The sequence below is a fragment of the Mustela lutreola genome, chromosome 1, assembly GCF_030435805.1.
Source record: "Mustela lutreola isolate mMusLut2 chromosome 1, mMusLut2.pri, whole genome shotgun sequence".
Classification (NCBI taxonomy): Eukaryota; Metazoa; Chordata; class Mammalia; order Carnivora; family Mustelidae; genus Mustela; species Mustela lutreola.
This window is the reverse complement of record NC_081290.1, coordinates 270,080,525-270,100,490: the sequence shown is the minus strand read 5'-3', so window position 1 is coordinate 270,100,490 and position 19,966 is coordinate 270,080,525. Positions and strand designations below refer to the sequence as shown.

Sequence of the window (19,966 nt, the reverse complement as noted above, 5' to 3'; positions counted from 1 at the left end):
AACAGTCAGAAACCCGGGTGCCCAGCAGTAGGGGACTGGCTAGACCGAGTTTGTCCCTGTGGAGGAATCACATGCAGCCAATTCAAATGGGGTGATGGAAGAATCAAGAACAGCGTGGAAAGATGTCCTGGAGAGAGTGTTAGGTTTAAAAAAAATGTGTGCGAAGAAACGTGTCTGCATGGGGGTGCTTACTATGTGTGTGTGTGGTATAGTTTCCGTCTCTTGGCGTATCTTCACTTCGCTGATTGATTTTTAACATTTTTCCACGTGGGAACTTGGATAATTGTTATATTAGTGTGACGCTCTGGGGGAATGAAAGGACTGGTCCGTGGGACTAGAAGGGACTAGGAGAGAGAGGCAGAGAGTGGGAGAAAATATGAGTCTACGAAGCAGGCAGGGGTCAGACCCGCCTGGGGAATCATGAATGTCACAGCAAGCCTGATTGGTAGGGTTGGCAGATTTAGGGGAAAACAAGACAAAACAAAACAAAAACCTAACTATAAACTCAGAATGCTCAGTGAAATTTGAATTTTCAAATAAACAATGAGTAATTTTTACTGTCAGTATTTTCCATGCAATCTCGAGGACGTACTTATACTAAAAATTAGTCGTTGTTTCTCTAAAATTTTAACTTGACTGAGCACCCTGTAGTTTACCTGCGATCCCAGTGAGAGCTCTGGGGAACCAGTGAAAGCCTTTAGAGTAGGTTGCAGTACAATCAGATGTGTATGTCTGGTTGTATTTGAGGCCTGAAGGCAGAGAAACCCTTTAGGAGGTGAACATAAGCCTATAATCTGGAAGTCTCCAGAGCCCAAGAGAATGCAAAGTCCTAGGGGGCCCAGTTTGTGAGGACAGCGGCCAATCCCCCCCATAAAAGGGCCTTTCTCTGAAGCATCCCTATCCTTTCTCCACTGCACCCCTACTGGTGCTCATCTCCCACCCCCCAAAACTTCACAACAGAGTTCAGTCATCTTTTGGGATTCTAATCCTTGGTTTCAAATAGTATTTTATATAATGATAAAAGCAATTCTATTTCATGGTAAGACAAATAGAAAAGTAATTCGGACCAGGAAAAAAAAAAAAGGAACAAAAATCAACCCATATACCTATATTCCCACCTCTAGAAAGTTCTAGAATTTTCTAAGGACAGATATTCCACCCCTTCTGCATTTTTTTTAAAGATGAGATTTATTTACGACACCCCGAACATCCTTCCAGATGTGAAAACACTGTTCTTTTATATTAGTTTCATTCATTTGTTCATCAAGTGTTTATTGAATACCTACTGCATGCCAGCCATGATAGTTGACGTTAGACAGGGGTACACAAAGCAAATATATTCAGATATACTCTCTGTTTTATGGAAAGCAGAGAGAGGTAATAAAGGGAAAAAATCTCCAATAAATACATAATAATGTGTGTGCAAAGCCAAGAAACAGTTTGCAGAATATGGAATATCAGGAAGGATCTTCTATTTATGGAAATAGAATCCTTTATTTAACCAGTCTCCTATTACTGGATATTTTTGGTTATTTTTGGTTTTTCTGTATAAAGATGCCATGATGAACTTTCTCTCTAGCAAATTCTTCATGCCCAGCCATAAAGATTCCTTTAGGCTACATTCCTGGAAGTGGAATTTCTGGGTGAAGACATACAAACTTTTTATTAGTTAGTTTTTCTGTAACATATGAAGACACAGTTTTATATTTTCTCTTTAGTTTACGTGTCTTTCCTTTTTCAAATAATGTGCCGCAAAATTAAAATCAGGGGGTGGTGTATGGTTTTATGAATCTCAACACATCCCCATGCAGTTTCACGTACTCACACACCAGCCCTCCCCCTTCCCCAGCCCCTGGCAACCAGTGATCTGCTCTCCATCCTCCTGCTGCTGTCTTTCCCCGGATGTCCTGGGATAAATAAGCAGAGTCATACATATGTAAATTTTGAGTCTGGCCTCTTTTACAGACCTTAATGCTGCTTTTGAGAGTTATTCCTGCCACTGACTGTGTAATAGCTCATTCTTTTTATCTCTGAGTCTCTAGCCCCTCATGTGGTGGTTCCAGTTTGCTTATGCATTCACCTGTTCGAGGACCTTTGGGTTGTTTCCAGTGTGGAGTGATTCTGACCGAAGCCGCTCTAAGCATTTGCAGGCAGGTTCGGTGAACATCAGTCTTCACATCTTCCGGGCCAACACCTCGCAGCAGCATCTCTGGGTCACGTGGGGAGTGTGGGTTTAATTATAGAACTGCTTCTCTGTTTTCCCAACCAACGACGTGGGAGACTTTCCGTGGCTCTGTGTCCTCGTCATCACCTGGTGCCACCCGGGGTTTTAATTCCGTGGCAGTCGGTGCATGGGGCTGTCTCACGGGGCTCGTACTTTGCATTTCGGGACTGGATAATCTGTCCAGCGTGTTTTCATGCTTTTTTGTCGCCTGTAGGTCCTTTGGGGTGAGGTATCTATTTACATATTTTGCCCACTTCTTTTTTTTTTCTCCTTTCATACTACTGTTAACTAAGCCCCGTCCTTTATTCAGAGGTCACTAGTTGTGTCCCTGCTGTCCTTTCACTGCTCCAGGAGCCGATCCAACACACCACACGTGGCCCGCGGGTCTCCTTAGTCTCCCGGGCTCTGTGACAGCGCCTCCGACTTTCTGTTTCAAGAGGCGTGTTCAGAGCTGGTGTGGGTGAGCAGGGGTGCCCATGTCACCGGTGGGGGCCACCCCGAGCACCCAAGCTTCCACCTCTGGCTCTCCCCTGCAGGTCGGCAGGTCCCCGAGGGTGGGGACCCGGTCTGCCATCATCAGGTGAGACCGCTGAAATGTACCCCCAGTTCCTGCTACCCCTTTGGCGTTAGCGAGTGGGCCTGGACCTAAACCAGGGACATCCAGGCTGAGCTCTGCTGGGAGCCCCGGGAGCGGGAGCGCCAGGGCAGAGGAGGTGGGTCCAGGACGTGATCAATGGCTCACCTTTCACCTTTGCCCTGCCCCCACACGACTGTTTGGACAGCAGCGGGGGGTTTTTAGTCAGTGCCCTTTAAATAGCATGAAAGGGCCTCATGCTGGCCTGTTTTGTTTAAGGAGATTACATCGGCCCTGTGTGCTCTGCCACAGGGGTGTGTGAGGCCGACTCACCCGGGAACAGAGAGAGCGGCGTGTCCCCCACAAAGCAGATGTTTGGAGGGAAAATAGATGTAATCAAAACCATGGAGGATACAATTACTCAGACCCCTTAGACATATACACCACATGCACTGGCCTGTGCACAACTAATACACACACACACACACACACACACACACACACACTTCCCGCATCCGTACTCACCTATGTGTATCTGTAAAGTCACCCTCGCTTGCACAAATCTCCAGACTCAGCCGCACACACTCTGCTCGTGGGCCTGCACTCAGACTGTCCGCAGGCAACCACACACATGTTCCGCACACCCATTCACAGCTGCAGGCTTGTGCCCTGTGCCTGCGGGTGTGCGTCTGTGCACAGGGGAAGAATGAGCCCACAGAGCCCTCCCGCACCCTCCTCGCTTCAGAAGTGCATCCTCTTGAAATCACAGCCATGAAAAAAAAAATCACAGTCACCCTCGGAAATCTCTCCAGGGCTTTCGTATATATATAAAAAAAAAAAAGTTTAGACTAGGTTAGAGTGACGTCATTGGGTTGAAACAGGACAGCAAAAAAAGGGGAATGGAAAAAAGACAGGTTTTCCATCTCTTGTATTTCTCGGAGTTCAGGCAGAGGTTGGAGGCCCTTCTGTGGCTCCTGATGTGCAATATATCTTCAAGCTAAATGCTGCTACTTCGTCAGAAGTGGTTGGTGGAGACATTGACCTAGGGTCGTCTGAAGGGCGAGCCGACCATCATGGCTGCCGTTGCAGGCAGACCTTTGGAGGGGCAGCCACTGGTCACCCTGGGTGTTTTACGTACACACATTGCTTGATTCCTCTGGGTCATCTGCGGTTTATAGCCACCTCAAGACATTCCACTGGGAAGCAGCAGATCAGGATGACCTTGCCCTGGGCCCCTGAGACAGGGACAGAGCCCCCTCCACACTGTGGGTGGGGCATCCACATGGCGCCAGTCCAGAGTCCCATTGGAAGTGGTGGTGGGGCAGCCAGAGCTGCAGGCGGGTGGTCTGGCCCAGGGGGCTCTGCTCTTGCTCAGCCTCGTGCAGCACAGTGCTCTGGTCCCTGAAGAGGGCTGGCCCAGAAGCGGGGCGACAGAGGGTCTCCCGGTGGCCTTCTCCCCACCATGGCATCATGGCGGGTACGGAGCTGGCCCCCAGCAGATCTCAGACTGGGTTCCCTGGACGTTTACGTTCTAGAGCCCCTTCCTTAAATCCCATCCCTTTGCTTCTGCGTCTGCTGCCCTGATGCTCCGTGTTTCCCGCCGGCCGCACATGGGCACATGCTCCGCCGGCCGTGTTGGTCCACTGTCTCGTCTCCTCTTGTGTCTCCTGATGCCAGCTGCTCACGGAGGCACTCGCAAATGCAAGCCCCTTTCTCCCGTGTCCTACCCACCTGTCTCCTCCTCATGTAGCAGGATGAACTGGTCCACTCGTGGGTTCAACAAGCACCTTCTGCTGGTGGCTTGCCACGGCCGGCACATGGTAGGCACACAAAGGTAGCTGCACAGACTCGGCTTTGTTTGCTCGTTAGAAATTGTCCACTTACTCTCCAGCAACTTCTCATAGCACATCTGCCATCTGCCCCATCCTGGGCGAAGCCCAGGTCCGTGACATGAGGTTCCAACTGTCCGGGAACTGATGTGCTAGAGGAAGGAATGGACACTTGGGGCTTGATTACATACTGTTCAGAAACACGGGCAGTGATGGGAGAGGCTGAGCAGAGGCCAAAGGGGTCTGTAGGGTTGTCGCAGTCTGGGAGGACTTCCTGGAGGAGCTGATACTTGATGGGATCTTGCAGGTCAGCTGGAAAGGAAGCCATTCCAGGCAGGTGACCAGAGGTGCAGGTGAGGGAGACCAAGGAAGTCAGTGGGAACCTTTGGTGAAGAGTATTTCAACCCAAGTGGTGGGCTTCTCTGGTTCCAACGGCTGTCTTGTTGAGGAGGGCACTGCAGGGCAAGCGGGATCCTAACCCAGCACTCCTGGCCCTGGGCCACCCACCTGATTCTCCACCCAGCTCCTCAGGATTGTTCGGTCGGAGAGAAAACTGCTGGCTTTGCCCAGGCCCCAAAACCATCATGCAACCTGTCCCTAGCAGCCCCCCGTGTCAGTCTTGCTAAACTTGGGGCCAGCAGTGGGAACCTCGGCTGTTTAGACAGGAGGACAGAAGGCTCTGGGAGGTGTGGCGCCCATCTCAGGGAAGACCCGGGAGCGCCAGAGCCAAGACCAGTGAGCCAAACCTCTAGGAGACAGACGTAGGCCGGAGCTGAGGATGAATGGCAGGTGTCCTGATGGCAGTGAGCTCTCTGTCCCCACAGCCCGTGTGTGGCCCCACTTGCTGGAGAAGCTGCAGGGTAGAAGGAGTTTGACATAGACCTCCCCCTCCCGCCCCAAGTCTGGGATTCTTGGGGGTGAGCCATGGGACCTTGGGGCATTGTTCTTTGTCATCTAAATTAGAGGCCCAGCCTCCCAATTTAAAGCAAAATGATCAACAGTGAAGACTGAGATGGGAAGGCTCTCTTCCCTCTTCCTTGAGGACCTGGAAGCATCAGTTTGCCAGAATTCCTTCCATCTCTAAGGCTTTCCTATTGGCCAACATTTGCCTGGACCCAGACTGGCCCCCATTCTGCTCCCCTCTTCTTGCCATTCCAGATCTTAAGGAAAGGCCCCCAGGGGTGACAAAGGCGGAGGGACACTCCGCTAGGCCGAGGCTGTGGCACACCCCTGCCTCAGGTGTGCCACACTCCAGATGGGGCACGGCAGCTCCAGCTGCCGATGAGACTCTGGGATGTGAGAAGAGTCATCTGAGGTCACAGGCAGATCATGGTAGAGCCGGGCCCAAGAGCAGACCTCCTAGCTTGGTCTGGTGGTCTTTGCACACCCCGTGCTGTCTCTCCAATTCTCCCCGACTTGCTCGGTCTCAGTCGGTGTCTGGAGGGTTGAGAACCTGGATTCTTACTTCTCACCCTAGAAGACTGGACATTCTGCTGCCCCCCAACCGGCTAAGCCTAGAACGGGGTCAACACTGAGGGGTTTCCCTCGTCGTCCTCAGAGGCTGGTCCTCGCACACCCAGGAGGAGCAAAGCAGGACTCCTTGATTATGTGAGGCCCCTGCCTTGCTCTGCCCCTACCCCTCTCTCCCTGGGAAGATGCCCCAAGCCCACAGGGTAGGAGGAGAGGACGGGGGGGGGGGCGGAGGGGGCTAGAGGCACACATTGCCTGCTCTCTCTGGTGTGAGTTTACCCCCAGTTAAAACTCAGAGCTTGGACTGGTCCCTACAACCCTCAGTCTCTCTAGCACAGAGCTCCCCATGCAGCCCATTCCCTGTTGCTGTGCAGGGTGGTCCCAACCCCAGGCCGGATGCCAGAGGACACTCGAAAGGTCCGTGGGGTCATGGGATGGGGCCCGGAGATCGGTGCGGGGGCAGGAGGGGCAGGGGTTGCCCCCCAGTCTGGCCTCCAGGAAATTGCATAACAGAGATGTTTATTTTTGGTGAGGCTGGGTGGGATTTCTTCTCTTAAAAAAAAAACCCAAAACATAAAACTTGTTTGTCTGCCAGCAAGATAAATATCTTCGCTGAAAGCTCTTGGCCCGGCTGCCAGCTGCAGTTTGCATAATGTTGTCACTGCAGCAGTGGCGGTATGCGTGTGCCCGGGCTCACGTGGGTGTCCTGCGTGATGCCTGGGGGCTGCCGCCCTCCCTGTGGCATCAGCGCCGCCAAGGGCCCCCTCGCATGGCCTCCCGATGCTGCGGGCGGGTCGGCTCCAAGCACTCACCTCCACCCCCTTCATCGGGGCCTCGGAGAGAGGGATGGGGCTGACAGGCAGCTGTCCCTCACCCCTTCCCAGCATTAGGGGAAGGGCACAGGGGAAGCTGGGGGGAGAGCCAGCCTACAGCCTCAGCCCCCAGGCTGCGGACGGAGTCGGGAGACCTGAGCCAGCGGCATCGTCCTGACACTCCATGCCCACCATGTGGACCTGCTCCCAGAAGAGGCGCTCACACCAAACACGCGTGTGTGCGACCGTCAAAGCTTGTGCGTGTGCAGGCCTTCTCCAGTGCTCCCTGGAGGCCTTACTGTAATCAGAGCTGGCGTGAGATCCTCACCACACGGGCCGGGATGGGCGGTGCAGCAGAGAAGGGCTCCCACCGGCCTCCGGACACCAGGCCAGCACCCACTGTTCGTGCACCCTGTTCGTGCACCCAGATGCTCTGGGCAGGGCCCCCCTGCTGGGAAGACTTCTCCGGGGCCAGAGTCCTCTGCAGGTCGGAAGTCCATACTGGAATTGGGGATACACCGATAGGGACAGAAACCCACGTAGCCGGCGCTGTGCTAAGGGCTTTGCTTGTTGGCCTCCTTAACCCTATAGTGCCCCAGCAGGAAGAGCCTACAAGTATCTTCATCCCTATTTTACAGAGGGGATAACTGAGGCACAGAGGTTAAGTGAACTGTCCCAAGTTCACAGCTGGAGCGAGGTCCATGTGGGAGTCATACCCTCCATAGGCTCCGGAGTCCACACTCTAACCTTCACTCTGAGGCAAGCGTGTCTGCCCAGGGTGCTAACTGGGCCATTTGGACGTGGACCAGTTACTCCCTTCCCCACTCCCCACCAGCTGGCCTCCACCACCTCTTCCCTGACCTCCATAGAGCTACTGGTCCTGCCCAGCACTGGGCATCTACGAATCACCCAGTAGAGCCCCATCCTGGCAGATGGGGTGGCTGGGGGCCCAGGTCTGAGCTTAGTGTGACTCTAGTGGGGCACACACGTCAGCATCCTGGGGATGCAGATGCCCGCCCAGCTTCCCTAGTAAATGCGTCACTAGCTTCAAGCAGGCAGGACCCTGCCTGGACAGTAGGTGAAACCAGTGAAGGACAAGCGCGTGACCCCTCATGCTGGATTCTTCGGGCTGGGGATTCTTCTCCGCAACTTCCACTGAGCCCAGACAGGACCAGGCCTGGATAGGAAGGGCATTCCTGTCTGTCTCGATACCGGCCTCCTCCCTGCCCCTGCCCTGCCCTGTTGGGCCAGACATGGCTGCTGAATTAGCTCTCCCTTCCCCTGGAGATCTGAGGCACTGGATCAGCATTCCCCAGGCCCAACGCAGAAGTTCTGGCAAAGGGGGTCCTTCTAGATGGAGGAGCCCAGAGTCGGTGGGAGCAGGGATTAAAGGTCCAAGAGATCAGACTGGCTGTTCCAGAGTCATATAATGTTGATGCTAAAAAAGGTCCATTCTGAGATGATGGCAAAGTGGCTCAGAGAGGGAAACAGACTTGCCCAAGGTCACACAGCATGTTAATGGCAAGTCAGGATTAGAACCAGGAACTCCCACCCTCGCATCCAGTGTGATGCCGACAGGAGAATGGCAGGGGAGGGCTCTCCCTGTCCCTCCCTCCTCTCTTACTTGGTTCAGTCATTGGTTTCTGACCTTGTGTCTTCCCCTTCAGCCAAAGAGAGCTCCCTGGGTGAGCCAGAGTTGCCACCCGACTCTGACACCGTGGGGATGGACAGCAGCTACCTCAGTGTGAAGGAGGCTGGAGTGAAGGGGCCCCAGGACCGGGCCAGTACCGACCTCCCCAGCCCACTGGAGAAGGCCGATTCTGAGAGCAACAAGGGCAAGAAGCGGAGGAACCGAACGACCTTCACTAGCTACCAGCTGGAGGAACTGGAGAAGGTCTTCCAGAAGACCCACTACCCCGACGTGTATGCCCGGGAGCAGCTGGCCATGAGGACAGACCTCACCGAGGCCCGCGTGCAGGTCAGTGAGGGCTCCTGGGGAGAGATTGGGAAAGCAGGGCTTGTACCCTGGCTGGTGGCCAAAGCTGGGACCATGCGACTGTCCCTCAACCACACCAGAGCTTTCTTTACCCCAATCCAAGGACAGCCTGCCCCTTACACCCCTGCTCCACACAGGGCAAGGCTACTGTTTTCCATCTGAATATCAGCCTTCTTGCTCTGGCAGGAGCAGGTACAGAAGACTGTTAGCTGTATTTCTGGGCTCTGTGTGGTCCAGGCCATTTCAAAAAGGAGAAAATGACTGGTCTCTGCCTTTGAAGGCCTATCTCTTAGGAAGAAAAGAGGATAAACCTAAAACATCTATAGCCGTCCAACAGGCAGAAACAGAGAGCAACCAGGCTTTTCTCTCTGCCCAGGACGGCTGCCTCCTCCTCCATCTTTTGACTCCCAAATCAATATACCTCCTTTGTGAAGTCTTCCTGACCACAGTAGCTAAAGCAATAGCCCCCTAACACCATCCAGCCACCAAAACACCCAACCCAACCCAACCCAACATAACCCAAACGAACACAGCCAATCCAACACAACCCAACAGAAGCCAAATAACACAGGCAACCCAACCCAACACGCTCAACACAACCCAATAGAACCCAACCCAATGCAACACAACCCAGACCAACACAGCCCAACACAACCTAAACAGCACAGCTTAACACAATGCAACAACATTGTCCTGTTTTTTTTTTTTTTCTTCTTTATAGAATTTATGACTGGCTTAAATTACTTTATGTTTGTCTCCGGTCACTATAATGTGAGTTCCTTGAGAACAGGTACCGTCTGATTGTTCATCACTGTATTCCTACCAATTAGAGAAGGCTGAACTTAGAGCAGCGAGGGCAAAAAATAAGTATTTGTAGACTGGTGGACCTCCTTTGTCCAGAGAGTTGTGTCCTCCCTCCTCACATGAAGTTAGAGCAGGAAAAGAAGCAGAGAGGAAGCAAAGACCTCTGAGTACCCAAAGCACAGGAGACAAAATCCATGCACTAAAGCTCAGGCTTCAGCTTCACACAAATAAATGTCACGCTCAGTCTACTTTCCTACCCCAGAGTATGTTAGAAATAGCAAATGCAGTGTTGTCACATAGCGGTTTTTTCCCCCTCCAATGGGCTGAGGAAGTCAATGGCTTGACAGCATAGAGCAGTTCTTGTTTTTTTGTTATTTGTTTATTCATTTGTGTTTTTTTGTTTTTTGTTTTTTAAAATAGCTTTTTTTTTCAAGATTTTATTTATTTGACAGGGAGAGAGAAATCACAAGTAGGCAGACAGACAGGCAGAGAGAGAGAAGGGAGGAGGCAGGCTCCCTGCGGAGCAGAGAGCCCGACGCAGGGCTCGTGGGGCTCGTGGGGCTCGTGGGGCTCGTGGGGCTCGTGGGGCTCGTGGGGCTCGATCCCAGAACCCTGGGATCATGACCTGAGCTGAAGGCAGAGGCTTTAATCCACTGAGCCACCCAGGCGCCCCGTATTTTTTTTTTGTTTTGTTTTAAAGTAGCAGCTCAGCCAGGCTCGGCTCAGTGCAGAAGTGGGCTCAGGGCAAGACAGAGCCTTCCGTTATCTGCAGGCCCCAAGGGCGCCCCCTGCTGCCTCTGTTCACTAAGGAACCTTCAGGAGAGCATTCCCAGGGCATGGGTAAAAGGTTCCTCAGTCCCAGCCATGCTCTGCGTAACAAGGCTGAGCATCTGTGACATTGTCCAGAAATGATTTCATTCAGAATGGATCATGTGAGAAAGGACCAGCCGTCACCATAACTATGCAGCCATCCAGAAACTGCGGATACCCAGACTGAAGAGTCGGGTCGTTTGGCCACAAGTTCCCGGGGTCTGGCTGCCCGTCTTGTTCCTATCCAGTGCCTGGCGAATGGTTGGGGAAGGAAGGCAGGGCATCTGAGGCTGTCCTGTCATTCCAGAAGTGTCACACACCAACTCTCTTATTTGCATCAGGATAGACTGCCATGAGACCTCACGGGCCTTGGAGTCTGGACAGAAACTCCAGAACCTGGCCTCGGCCCAGCCCGTGGATTGGGAGGAACTGAAGGAGCTGGTGGAGAAGGGGGAGGCCAGTTATGGGATGTTCCTGTGGGCACCGTGTTGGTATGGGTTTGACTGGTCCACTCTTTGCACTGTGTGTGTGTGTGTGTTTGTGTTTGTGCGTGCGCACGCGCACGTGTTCCTTACAAGAGGATGGGAGCGCCTGAGAGTTGAATTTACTTAGTAACAAAAGAAGGACGGCTCTTCTAGGACAAACATGGAAATGACACTGGGCCATAGAGAACATTTTTCAGGTGCCATCACACGGCCAAAGCCGAGTGTTCCCTCTGCGTGTGCACACATACCCTTTTATGCCTACTTTCAAACCAGATTTATTAATGTCACCTAAAACCAAGAACAGTGTCATGAAATAGGCAGGTAATTAGGTCAGACATTGAGGCTAAGAATCACGGCTGCCACTGAGCACAAATTTCAACCCTGAGCTTCCTGGCAGCCAAGGCAGAAAGGGAAATGTTGATGTGTTGCATATCTTCTCATCTAAGGGGAGGAGATAGGAATATAGAACATTAGTGCTGGAAAGGATCATTGATCTGGTCTTCTGGTTTTATAATAAGTAGGAAGAGGCCCACAGGTGGGACGTGATCACCTGTGGTCAGGTGACTCCAGAACAGTGACTCAGTGGCAGGGCTGAGACTAGAATCCAGGACTCCTGAGCTCCAGCCCATGTTTCTTTTACTTCAGTTGGCTCTGCCAGGACATGGGCCATATTGTTCTGAGACTTTTCTTTGTATAAAGGCAGCAGGGTGGGTGGGACTTCCATGTGCGTCAGACCTCTGGCTCGAGCCTGGCAGTGCCCTGAGGTTTGGGGGGAGTGGCGGTAGAACCCCCCGCCTGCCCCTGCTGGGTCTGTTCAGGGCCTTTACTCAGCTGGTGGGAAGCCAGGTGCCTGGCGTAGAGTGGCGCTGGGGACAGGGAGGGGGGTGGGCGGCTCCAAGATGGACCTTTCCTGGGAAGAAGCTCGGGGTTTGGCCCTGCTCCAGGGGCTGCAGGGGCCTCTCTCTGCTGTCTGGGATTCCGATCTCCGCAGCTGGTGTCTGAAGACAATAAGACAGAGGCCTCCCCGCCCTGGGCCACCCCGCCCTGGCCCCAGATGGGCTGCGGTTACTGAGGCCCCCGCCAAGACGGTTGGTTCCTTGGGGAGAAGCCTGTGCTGAGCAGGCCCAGGCCAGGGTGGGCCAGGAGCGGGGTGGTCCTGGGGCGCGACAAGCAGACTGGAAGGCTGGACCTCGTGGTCCCCTCTCTGCCCTGGGGCTGTCCTGTGGAGACAGACTGGGGCCGCAGAGCCCGGAGGCACAGAGCATCTGTGAAGAGCTCTCAGAGCGCCAGGCTCCAGGAGCCCGAGCTGGAAGGATGGCCGCGCCTCATCTCCAGGCCCTCCACCGTGAGCTCAGAGGGGTCCTGAGGATGCCCGGCCGCCACCCAAGCTGGGGGCCTTGAGGCTTGAGGCTGTAGATCCCCGGGGCTTGCTCAGCAGAAGAGTCTCAGCCCTGTACAGGAACAGGTCCAGGGCTGCAGGCAAGGCGGGGGTGCTTGGGTGTTTCAGCGGCCCCTCAGCCTTGCCTCCCACCTCCCGAAGTTTCTGGGTCTTTAACCCTCCCGTACATCCCTGGGCCTGGCCCTCCTCCACTCCCATCCCAAAGACAGCACCATCTCTGCCGGTGCTTCCCGGCTCCTCAGCTGTCTTCCCAGATAACCCAGCACCCCCCGCTGCCACTCCCCCATGCTCAGCTCCAGCCCCCACATTCCATCTCTCCCCACTCTGCTCCTCCTCCCACTTCTGGGACCGGCTGCCCCCCTCCCCGTGCAGTGCCCACCCCCCCCCCCCCAGCCTGTCCAGAGCCTGCCAGATACCTCTACTGGCACCCATCCACCTGCCACTCCCGGCAATACCCCCCACCCCAGTGGCGGCCACGGACACTTTTCCTCACCTTTTCCCCCCCAGCCCCCAAGAAAGAATGGAGCCATATATCTTGATGCCTCCAGTGGGCTTCTCCCCTCCCCCTGGCGTCCCCCCCAGCAAACCCTGGGAGGCTGAGGAAGGAGCGGAAAGACGGAGCTAAGCCTGCAGGAAATTAAACATGAAATGAAAACAAGCTCCTCTGATTCATTCTCTCATCCTGGCCCCCGCCCCCCATTCCAGGCCACTGATAAAGGGGGATCCCGTTTCAGCGGCGCAGAGAGGAGACCCGATCTGCCCTTGGCTCTCAGCGGGAGGCCTGGGCCTGGACCCCAGGAGCCCCCGGAGGCAAAGGGGCCCAGGAGGCTCTGGAGCAGGGGCTGATGCGTCTCCTACACCAGCCTCAAGACAGGGAGGCAGGATGGCCCTCAAAGCAATACCAGCCCGTGTGTGTGTGTGTGTGTGTGTGTGTGTGTGACACTTGTGCACACACACATGCATCCTTGGAACCAGAGAGGGAAACCTGAGGTGCAACCCCACACTCACTCCCTGCCTTCACCCTCCCCACACTCACATGAGTCATGCACACCCCAGCTTCTTTTCCTTTTAGCAAAAGACAGCAAGAAAGGTCAGGAGCTATAAATAAGCAAGAGCCAAGTACTCTTCAGAACTCTCTGACAGCATTTCTCAGCTCTCACCTGCTGTTCTGTGAGGCGCCACCACTGTGAGGACATTAGTACAGATATTGGCCCCATTTTCCAGATGCAAAAACTGAGGCCAGTGACAATGCCTGCGCGGGAATGGGCGCTTGGTGGCGCAGCTACGCTAGAAGCCAGGAAGGGCTGAGCAGGCTCTGGGCTGCCGTGAGGGAGCCCTCCCGCCTCCGGCCCGGCTCCTTCTCTCTCCTCTGAGGACATCCTTTGTGCCTTCAGCAAGGCTGCCAGCAGGCTGCCTGTGAGGGGCCGTTGGGGTGTGCCCACTTGTGCCTGAGGCTGCTGGCAGGGACACATCCTGTCCCGCTGACAGAAACCTCCCTCTGGGCATCTCCGAGGCCTGCCTTTGACTCAACCTGAAGCCATCTGGGGTCTGGCAGCTGATCCCTCCCCTCCTCACACCCTTTCCCACCTGTCCTGCCCCCCAGATCCCAAGTCTCGGGGCAGGGCAAGTAGGCCCCCAGCCTAGCTCTTGCCCATGAAGCCTGGGAAAGCTCTCAGCCTGTCGGAAGTGTTGCTGTGAAGGGCCCAACGGCGCCACCTCCACCCATCAGAGACCACCCTCCCCACAAAGGCCCCACCCCAGCCAACACCCCACCAGCCCCCGCTCAGGGACAGGTAGGTTTTCACCCCTCCTCGGAGTCAGGACACCCTCTGCATGAGACCTCGCAGTGGCCACCTTTAGGGACCACACCAAGAGCCAACCACTTGGCTGGGCATCAAGGCCCTCTACAGTCTGACCTCTGTGTCCACAGGTCTCTCTCTCCCGCCGCCTGCTAGCTGGGCAGCATGGCCTCCTGGGGTCTCCTGAGCCTGCCCTGCTGTGTCTACACTAGGACACAGCCCCAGGCCTCTCCTCCACAAAGCCATCCCTGACGGCCTCTGCTGCCCAGCTGAACCCCTGTTCTCCACAGGAACTTCAGCACAGGGGGCCTGAGTGGGGACACTTTCCAACATGAAGGCAGCAGAGAGGCTTTAGCTAGGTAGGAATGCGGGTTCTGGGCCACCAGACAGGCCCCAAGGAACCATGGAGCTGGTGGAAAATTATGGCCAGACTGTGTGTGTGTCTGTGTATATGTGTATGAGCGTCTAGAGAAAGATTTTCTAGAGGAGCTGTCACACCTTTGGTCAGGTTCCCCTCAGGAGTCCGTGTCCTGAGGCAGGTCAGGCCATGCTGGGGTGGGGTTGGTTAGATGACCCCGAGGAGGACCAGTGACATGATGCGTGGGTGTGACACCTGCAGCTCGGAATGATAGAGTCTGACTCAAGATCACACTGTGGGTAGTTGGGGCTAAGCTTGCCTTCCCGACTCTGAGCACTGATTATTCTAGATTGTGAACTTTGAGGCAGAAGGCTGAAGCAGATCCTTCCCTGCAGCTTCACGGCCCCGACCTGGCTCTAAGACAGGTGCAGGGCTCCAGGGAATGATGGGTACTGCCTGAGCTCCAGAACAATCGCTCTGTCCCGTAGGTCTGGTTCCAGAACCGGAGGGCCAAGTGGAGAAAGAGGGAGCGTTTCGGACAGATGCAGCAGGTTCGAACCCACTTCTCCGCTGCCTATGAGCTGCCCCTCCTCACCCGGGCGGAGAACTATGCCCAGGTAAGTGCCAGCCCCGGGCTCCAGGAGTGGGCATCTCAGATGGGACTCATCAAGCGCAGGCGCGGGCCTGGTCACCCCAGAATGTGGGAGGCTTGGGCCGTTCCTGCCTACCTCGCGTGCTGACTCGGGCTTGGCTGGGCGTTTAGGGATGGGCAGGCCCGGACGGAGAGGGTGGGTTTCTCCTCTGCCGCATTTGCCCCTTTTGCTGCGGGCTTCGGAAGCGAGTCAAGGTGCCGACCAAGGCCTCCAGGGCAGTGGGAGACGCTCCTGGTGAACATGGAGGTCTGAGCCCTGAGCGGGGCTGTCCTCTGGCTCCAGACCTTTCTCACTTCAGACAAGTCACGAGCTCTAAGCCTCAGTTTCTTCTGAAAAATGGACACGACGGAAGTACCCACCCAGCTCTTTCATGAGGTTGTGGAAAGGCCAAAATTAGACAACACAGAAGTGCTTCGGGGATTAAACAGCTGGATAAAGGGCGCTGTGCACCCTCAGCTCTCCCAGCGGCTGTGTCGTACCCCGTCCTCCCCTCTGTCCCCTGCTATCAGCCTGTCTCCGCTCTAGTGGCAGCGGAGTCTCCAGGGCAGTGCAGGGGTGAGAAGGAGTGTGAGCAGTGGCCGACCCTGGGGCATCTGCAGAGATGTCTTCCCGGCCAGGTGCACTTGTCACAGCCCACAGCCTGCCCGGCAGAGGGGACTGTTGCCTCCCTCAGGCCTCTTGGTGACGGTGGCAGCAAGGCCTCTGCCTTGAGCCCGAGCCCGGCCCCACCCAGCAGTGAACTAGTGGCGGCGCAGGCCTTCCTGTTTCCTTTAAGACCCACTGTCCCGGAGCCCTGCTGTCCCCCACCCAGCCTCTGGACACCCCTCCCCGGCCCCCACCAGCTCTGCCCCTCCCCCTGCCAGGATTCATGTGGCAGGGGTCAGGGGTCAGGCCTGGGGTGAGGCTGAGGAATGTGGGGTGCCACACACACACACACACACACACACGCACACATGCCTCTCACCCTCAGCTCCTGCTGCACACTTGCATCTCTCCTGCTCTCTGTCCTGGGAGAACGGGCCCCTGGCTTGACTCCTGGGTCTGGATTTCCACTGCCTGAGCTCCCTGCTGGAGCGGAGGCAGGGGTGAGGGGCCGGGGCAAGAGGTCCAAGACAGGGCGGGCTCTTCCCTCCCACCTGCAGCACCACATATCACACACCTCTTGACGGAGGGGAAGGGAAAGGCCCCTGATTGCCCATCGCTCCAGCTGGGAGCAATGTGGTCGGGCCAATGGGCCAGTGGTTCTTGTTGCCATGACAATGCCCCATGAGACTTGGGGGCCGAGCTCCCCCTTCATTCCGCTTTCGAGCGCCTTCCCTGAGTAGACTACAAACATGGGCAGGGAGGAGAGCAGGCCAGCAGAAGCCGCTTGAGGGTCCCCTGTAACCCACACACAGCGCTGAGAGGGCTTGTCTCCTCTGGTCCCACTCAGCCTGTCCCCAGCCCCTGCAGCCCAGATCTGCCTCCAGTCCACCCCCGCGTGCTGCCTGAGCACCTCTCTCTCTCTCTCACACACACACACACACACACGCACACGTGCACATACACACACACACACACACACACACACACACACCCTGGCCTGTGGCATCTGGCCTGGCTCTATCCGTTCACGCACGGACACTCACCATGTCCTGAGGCAGCCCCTTTTCTTCCTAAGTAAGTTCTGGAGCCTCGAGGACACAGCACTTGGAAGCTCAGCCACTGGTCTGGACACCGGGGAGAGGAGGCCCCGCCGCCCAGCTCTGCCCCCGCCATGCCACAGCCTGCCAGCCCGGAGCCCACGTTCCCAACACCACAGAGCCCTCTGAGTTCAGGTCGGCTCCCGTTTCTCAGGTACCTGGGATGCCCCAGGCCTGGTGAGGAATCACAGGAGAGGGGGACAGTCGCTGACCTCCAGGGGCCATGGAGGGAGAGACGAAGCCGGCCACTGCATCTCAAATTTGGAAGTCAGCTGGCTGAGGAGGGAGCTGCCCTCAGCGGCTTGGCCGTGCCCTAAAGGCAGCCCTTGACCAAGTGTGATGTTCAGTCCCGAAAACCACTTCTGTCTGCGGGGAGCAGAGGAGCCAAAGCACAGAACCCGAGCCCTTCCAGGTCAGGATGGCCATCAAGGTTTTGAGAGGCTCCCGGGTGAACACCCAAGCATGATTTCGTCATAACGATGGGCTTGTGAGCAGGGCGAGGTCGTGGGGGGGGGAGGAGGTACGCGGCAGCGCCCCTCCCCCACCATGTGCCCGCCACGCCCACGCCTGCCCCTAACGCCAGCCGGCCTGTGACAGCTCTCCCTTCCCTCTCCCCAGATTCAGAACCCATCCTGGATCGGCAACAATGGGGCTGCCTCACCGGTGCCAGCCTGTGTGGTCCCCTGTGACCCGGTACCTGCCTGCATGTCCCCTCATACCCACCCCCCCGGCTCCGGGGCCAGCGGTGTCACCGACTTCCTGAGCGTCTCTGGGGCTGGCAGCCACGTGGGCCAGACACACATGGGAGGCCTGTTCGGAGCGGCGGGCCTCAGCCCGGGCCTCAACGGCTACGAGCTCAACGGGGAGCCGGACCGCAAGACCTCGAGCATCGCGGCCCTGCGCATGAAGGCCAAGGAGCACAGTGCGGCCATCTCTTGGGCCACATGACAGGGCACCTCTCGGCCTGTCCCCATGCCCTCCCCTGCCTTGGGGCACTGGCCACGCCCACGCTTCCTGGGCCCCCAGCCTCCCATTCGACTGTCCTCTTAGGAACCTGGCCTGGGCCAGGGGCCTGGCCCTCAGCACTTTCAGCCACCCCGAGTGTGAGGCCCTGTGGACCGCTGGGAGGTTAGGGGGCAGCAGGTCCCACCTGCCTGGGCCCCGAGGTGGAGCCCCTGCTCCTGGCCGGAGGCAGTGGAGGAAGCCAGGTGCCCAAGTTTTGCAGCTTTGCCTCCATTATAAGCTGAAGACCCTTTCTTCCCACCCCTGCTCCCCTGCCCTGCCCGATTTGAGGGTTGAGTCAAGGCTAGGTTCCCATCCAGACCGAGCAAACACGTCCGTCCTTCCCTCAGCCATGTGGTCCCCTGGCTACCGGGCCAGTGAGTTTGTCTGAAGTCCGGAGTCCTGCTCTTCAGGGTCCTGCAGAGTCGCCCTCCTGCCGCGCCCGCCCCCGTTTCTCCTCTTAAAGCCCTGACCCCCTGGGCCCAAGGCACCCGCCTCACCTCCACCCACCCTGGCCGTCCCCTGTGCTGGACCCACCTGGAGGGCTGGACGGAACAGGAGAGGAGCTGAAGAATCCTGCTGGCATCCAGCAGTGCTGGCGTCTGGGAACGTGGACAGTCCCCGAGGGGGCAGGCTCTGGATCTCAGTGAACACTGCGAGGGGAGGACCCAGACCACCCACAGTACCCACGGTGCTGGAAGGAGAAAAGCTTCTAGAGAGAGGAAGAGCTGCAGGGAGGTGTCCAGGAAGGGGCAGGGACTCAGGCACTCACATCCGCTCTCCTGACCGCCCGACGCCCCACAACCCGCAGGACGACTGTTCCAGAGGGCAGGTCTGGGCAGCTTTGTTTTCTAGCCAGCCAGGCCCCTCCTGGAGGACCTGGAGACGCCTGTCCCTTCCCCCACCCATTCTGGTCGCTTGCCAGGGCTGCTGAGCAGTGTCCTGGTGTGGAAGGACTTACACCTCGGAACACAGAGTAGGGCCTGGAGTCATGTTGGCAGAAGGGGTTGAGAGCAGCGTGCGAAATTAGCTAACGGATGTGTGCTCACGCTCGGCCTCTCGGTCCCCACACTGCCTCAGGCTGCCTGTCCCCTGTCAGCCATCCCTGGAGCGGCACCCTACCTTCCCAGAATCCCCCACAGTGGGTGGGGACCCCATGTTCTACCAGGCGAAGGCAGAGAGGGCCTGCTCTTGGACTTCATCCCTAGGGAATCCGAAATCTCAGCCCCTCCCTCTCACCAGCCTCTAGAAGGGCTGGTGGGCGCCTCTCCTCTGGGTCACTTGCTCTGTCCCGGATGTGGGGGGCAGGATGCCGTCCAGAAGCCGTGTCCCTCCCTGCAAGAAGGTGCTTCCTTCTGGGGAGGAACTCCACACCTGCCTGACTGGAGACGAGCAGCTCGAGTTTTGGTACCAGATTCAGCTGTCACCTAAGCTTGTGGTACCCAGTCCCTGTCCTCTGGGGCCACCCTTTAGAGCCCAAGATGCCCCTCCAGTGAGCAGCCCCTGGGGACAAGTGCTCGCCTTTCCTACCTTCTACCTGTCCGGGTGGAGGGTTAAGTCCAGCAGAGTTGGGGGCCTGTACACAGGACAGCCTCTTGGCTTGGGTGGAGGGTGAGATCCTTTCCCCTTGAGCTGCTCGAGGCTTAAAAGGAATCATGGTCCCCACCTCTGCCTTGTGCTCCCATCTGCCGTGGAAACAGGCCTGGGGAAGGATCTGGTTTTGGCCTCCCTTGTTAAGAGTCAGACCTCTTTGTGAACCATAGCTCTAACACTGATCTTCTAAGTTAAATGTTGGTTTTAAATGATCCATATAGCTGAGGATATTGGAATGACTTTTAGGGAGCCTTTTCCAGTTCTGAGGTTCACTGAAATAATTCAGGCTCCCCAAATCTAGGGAGGGAAAGGGAGAATCATTCCCTGGGAATCATTCCCTGTCTTTCCCTTAAGGGCTCCGGTGGCTGGCAAGGACAAGGGAGGAACCCTCGTCATACCATGTTCTCACCCAGGAGGGGATCCACACAGAGGGATGGAGAACTGAGAGATCCCCAGAGGAGGAGGGGAGGGGGCTC

General features: G+C 56.4%; 1 protein-coding gene across 1 annotated transcript in view; it reads left to right on the top strand.

Moving 5' to 3' along the window:
* The window catches only part of ALX4 (ALX homeobox 4), a 31,909-nt gene extending 12,236 nt beyond the window's left edge, over positions 1–19,673 (top strand). Inside the window, exons 4-6 of the mRNA XM_059187160.1 lie at positions 8,577–8,887; positions 15,049–15,177; positions 17,514–19,673. Of these exons, the coding sequence (XP_059043143.1) occupies positions 8,577–8,887; positions 15,049–15,177; positions 17,514–17,843 (770 nt within the window). The 3' untranslated portion in view covers positions 17,844–19,673. The remainder of the gene's footprint in view (positions 1–8,576; positions 8,888–15,048; positions 15,178–17,513) is intronic.
* The last annotated feature ends 293 nt before the right edge of the window (positions 19,674–19,966 follow it).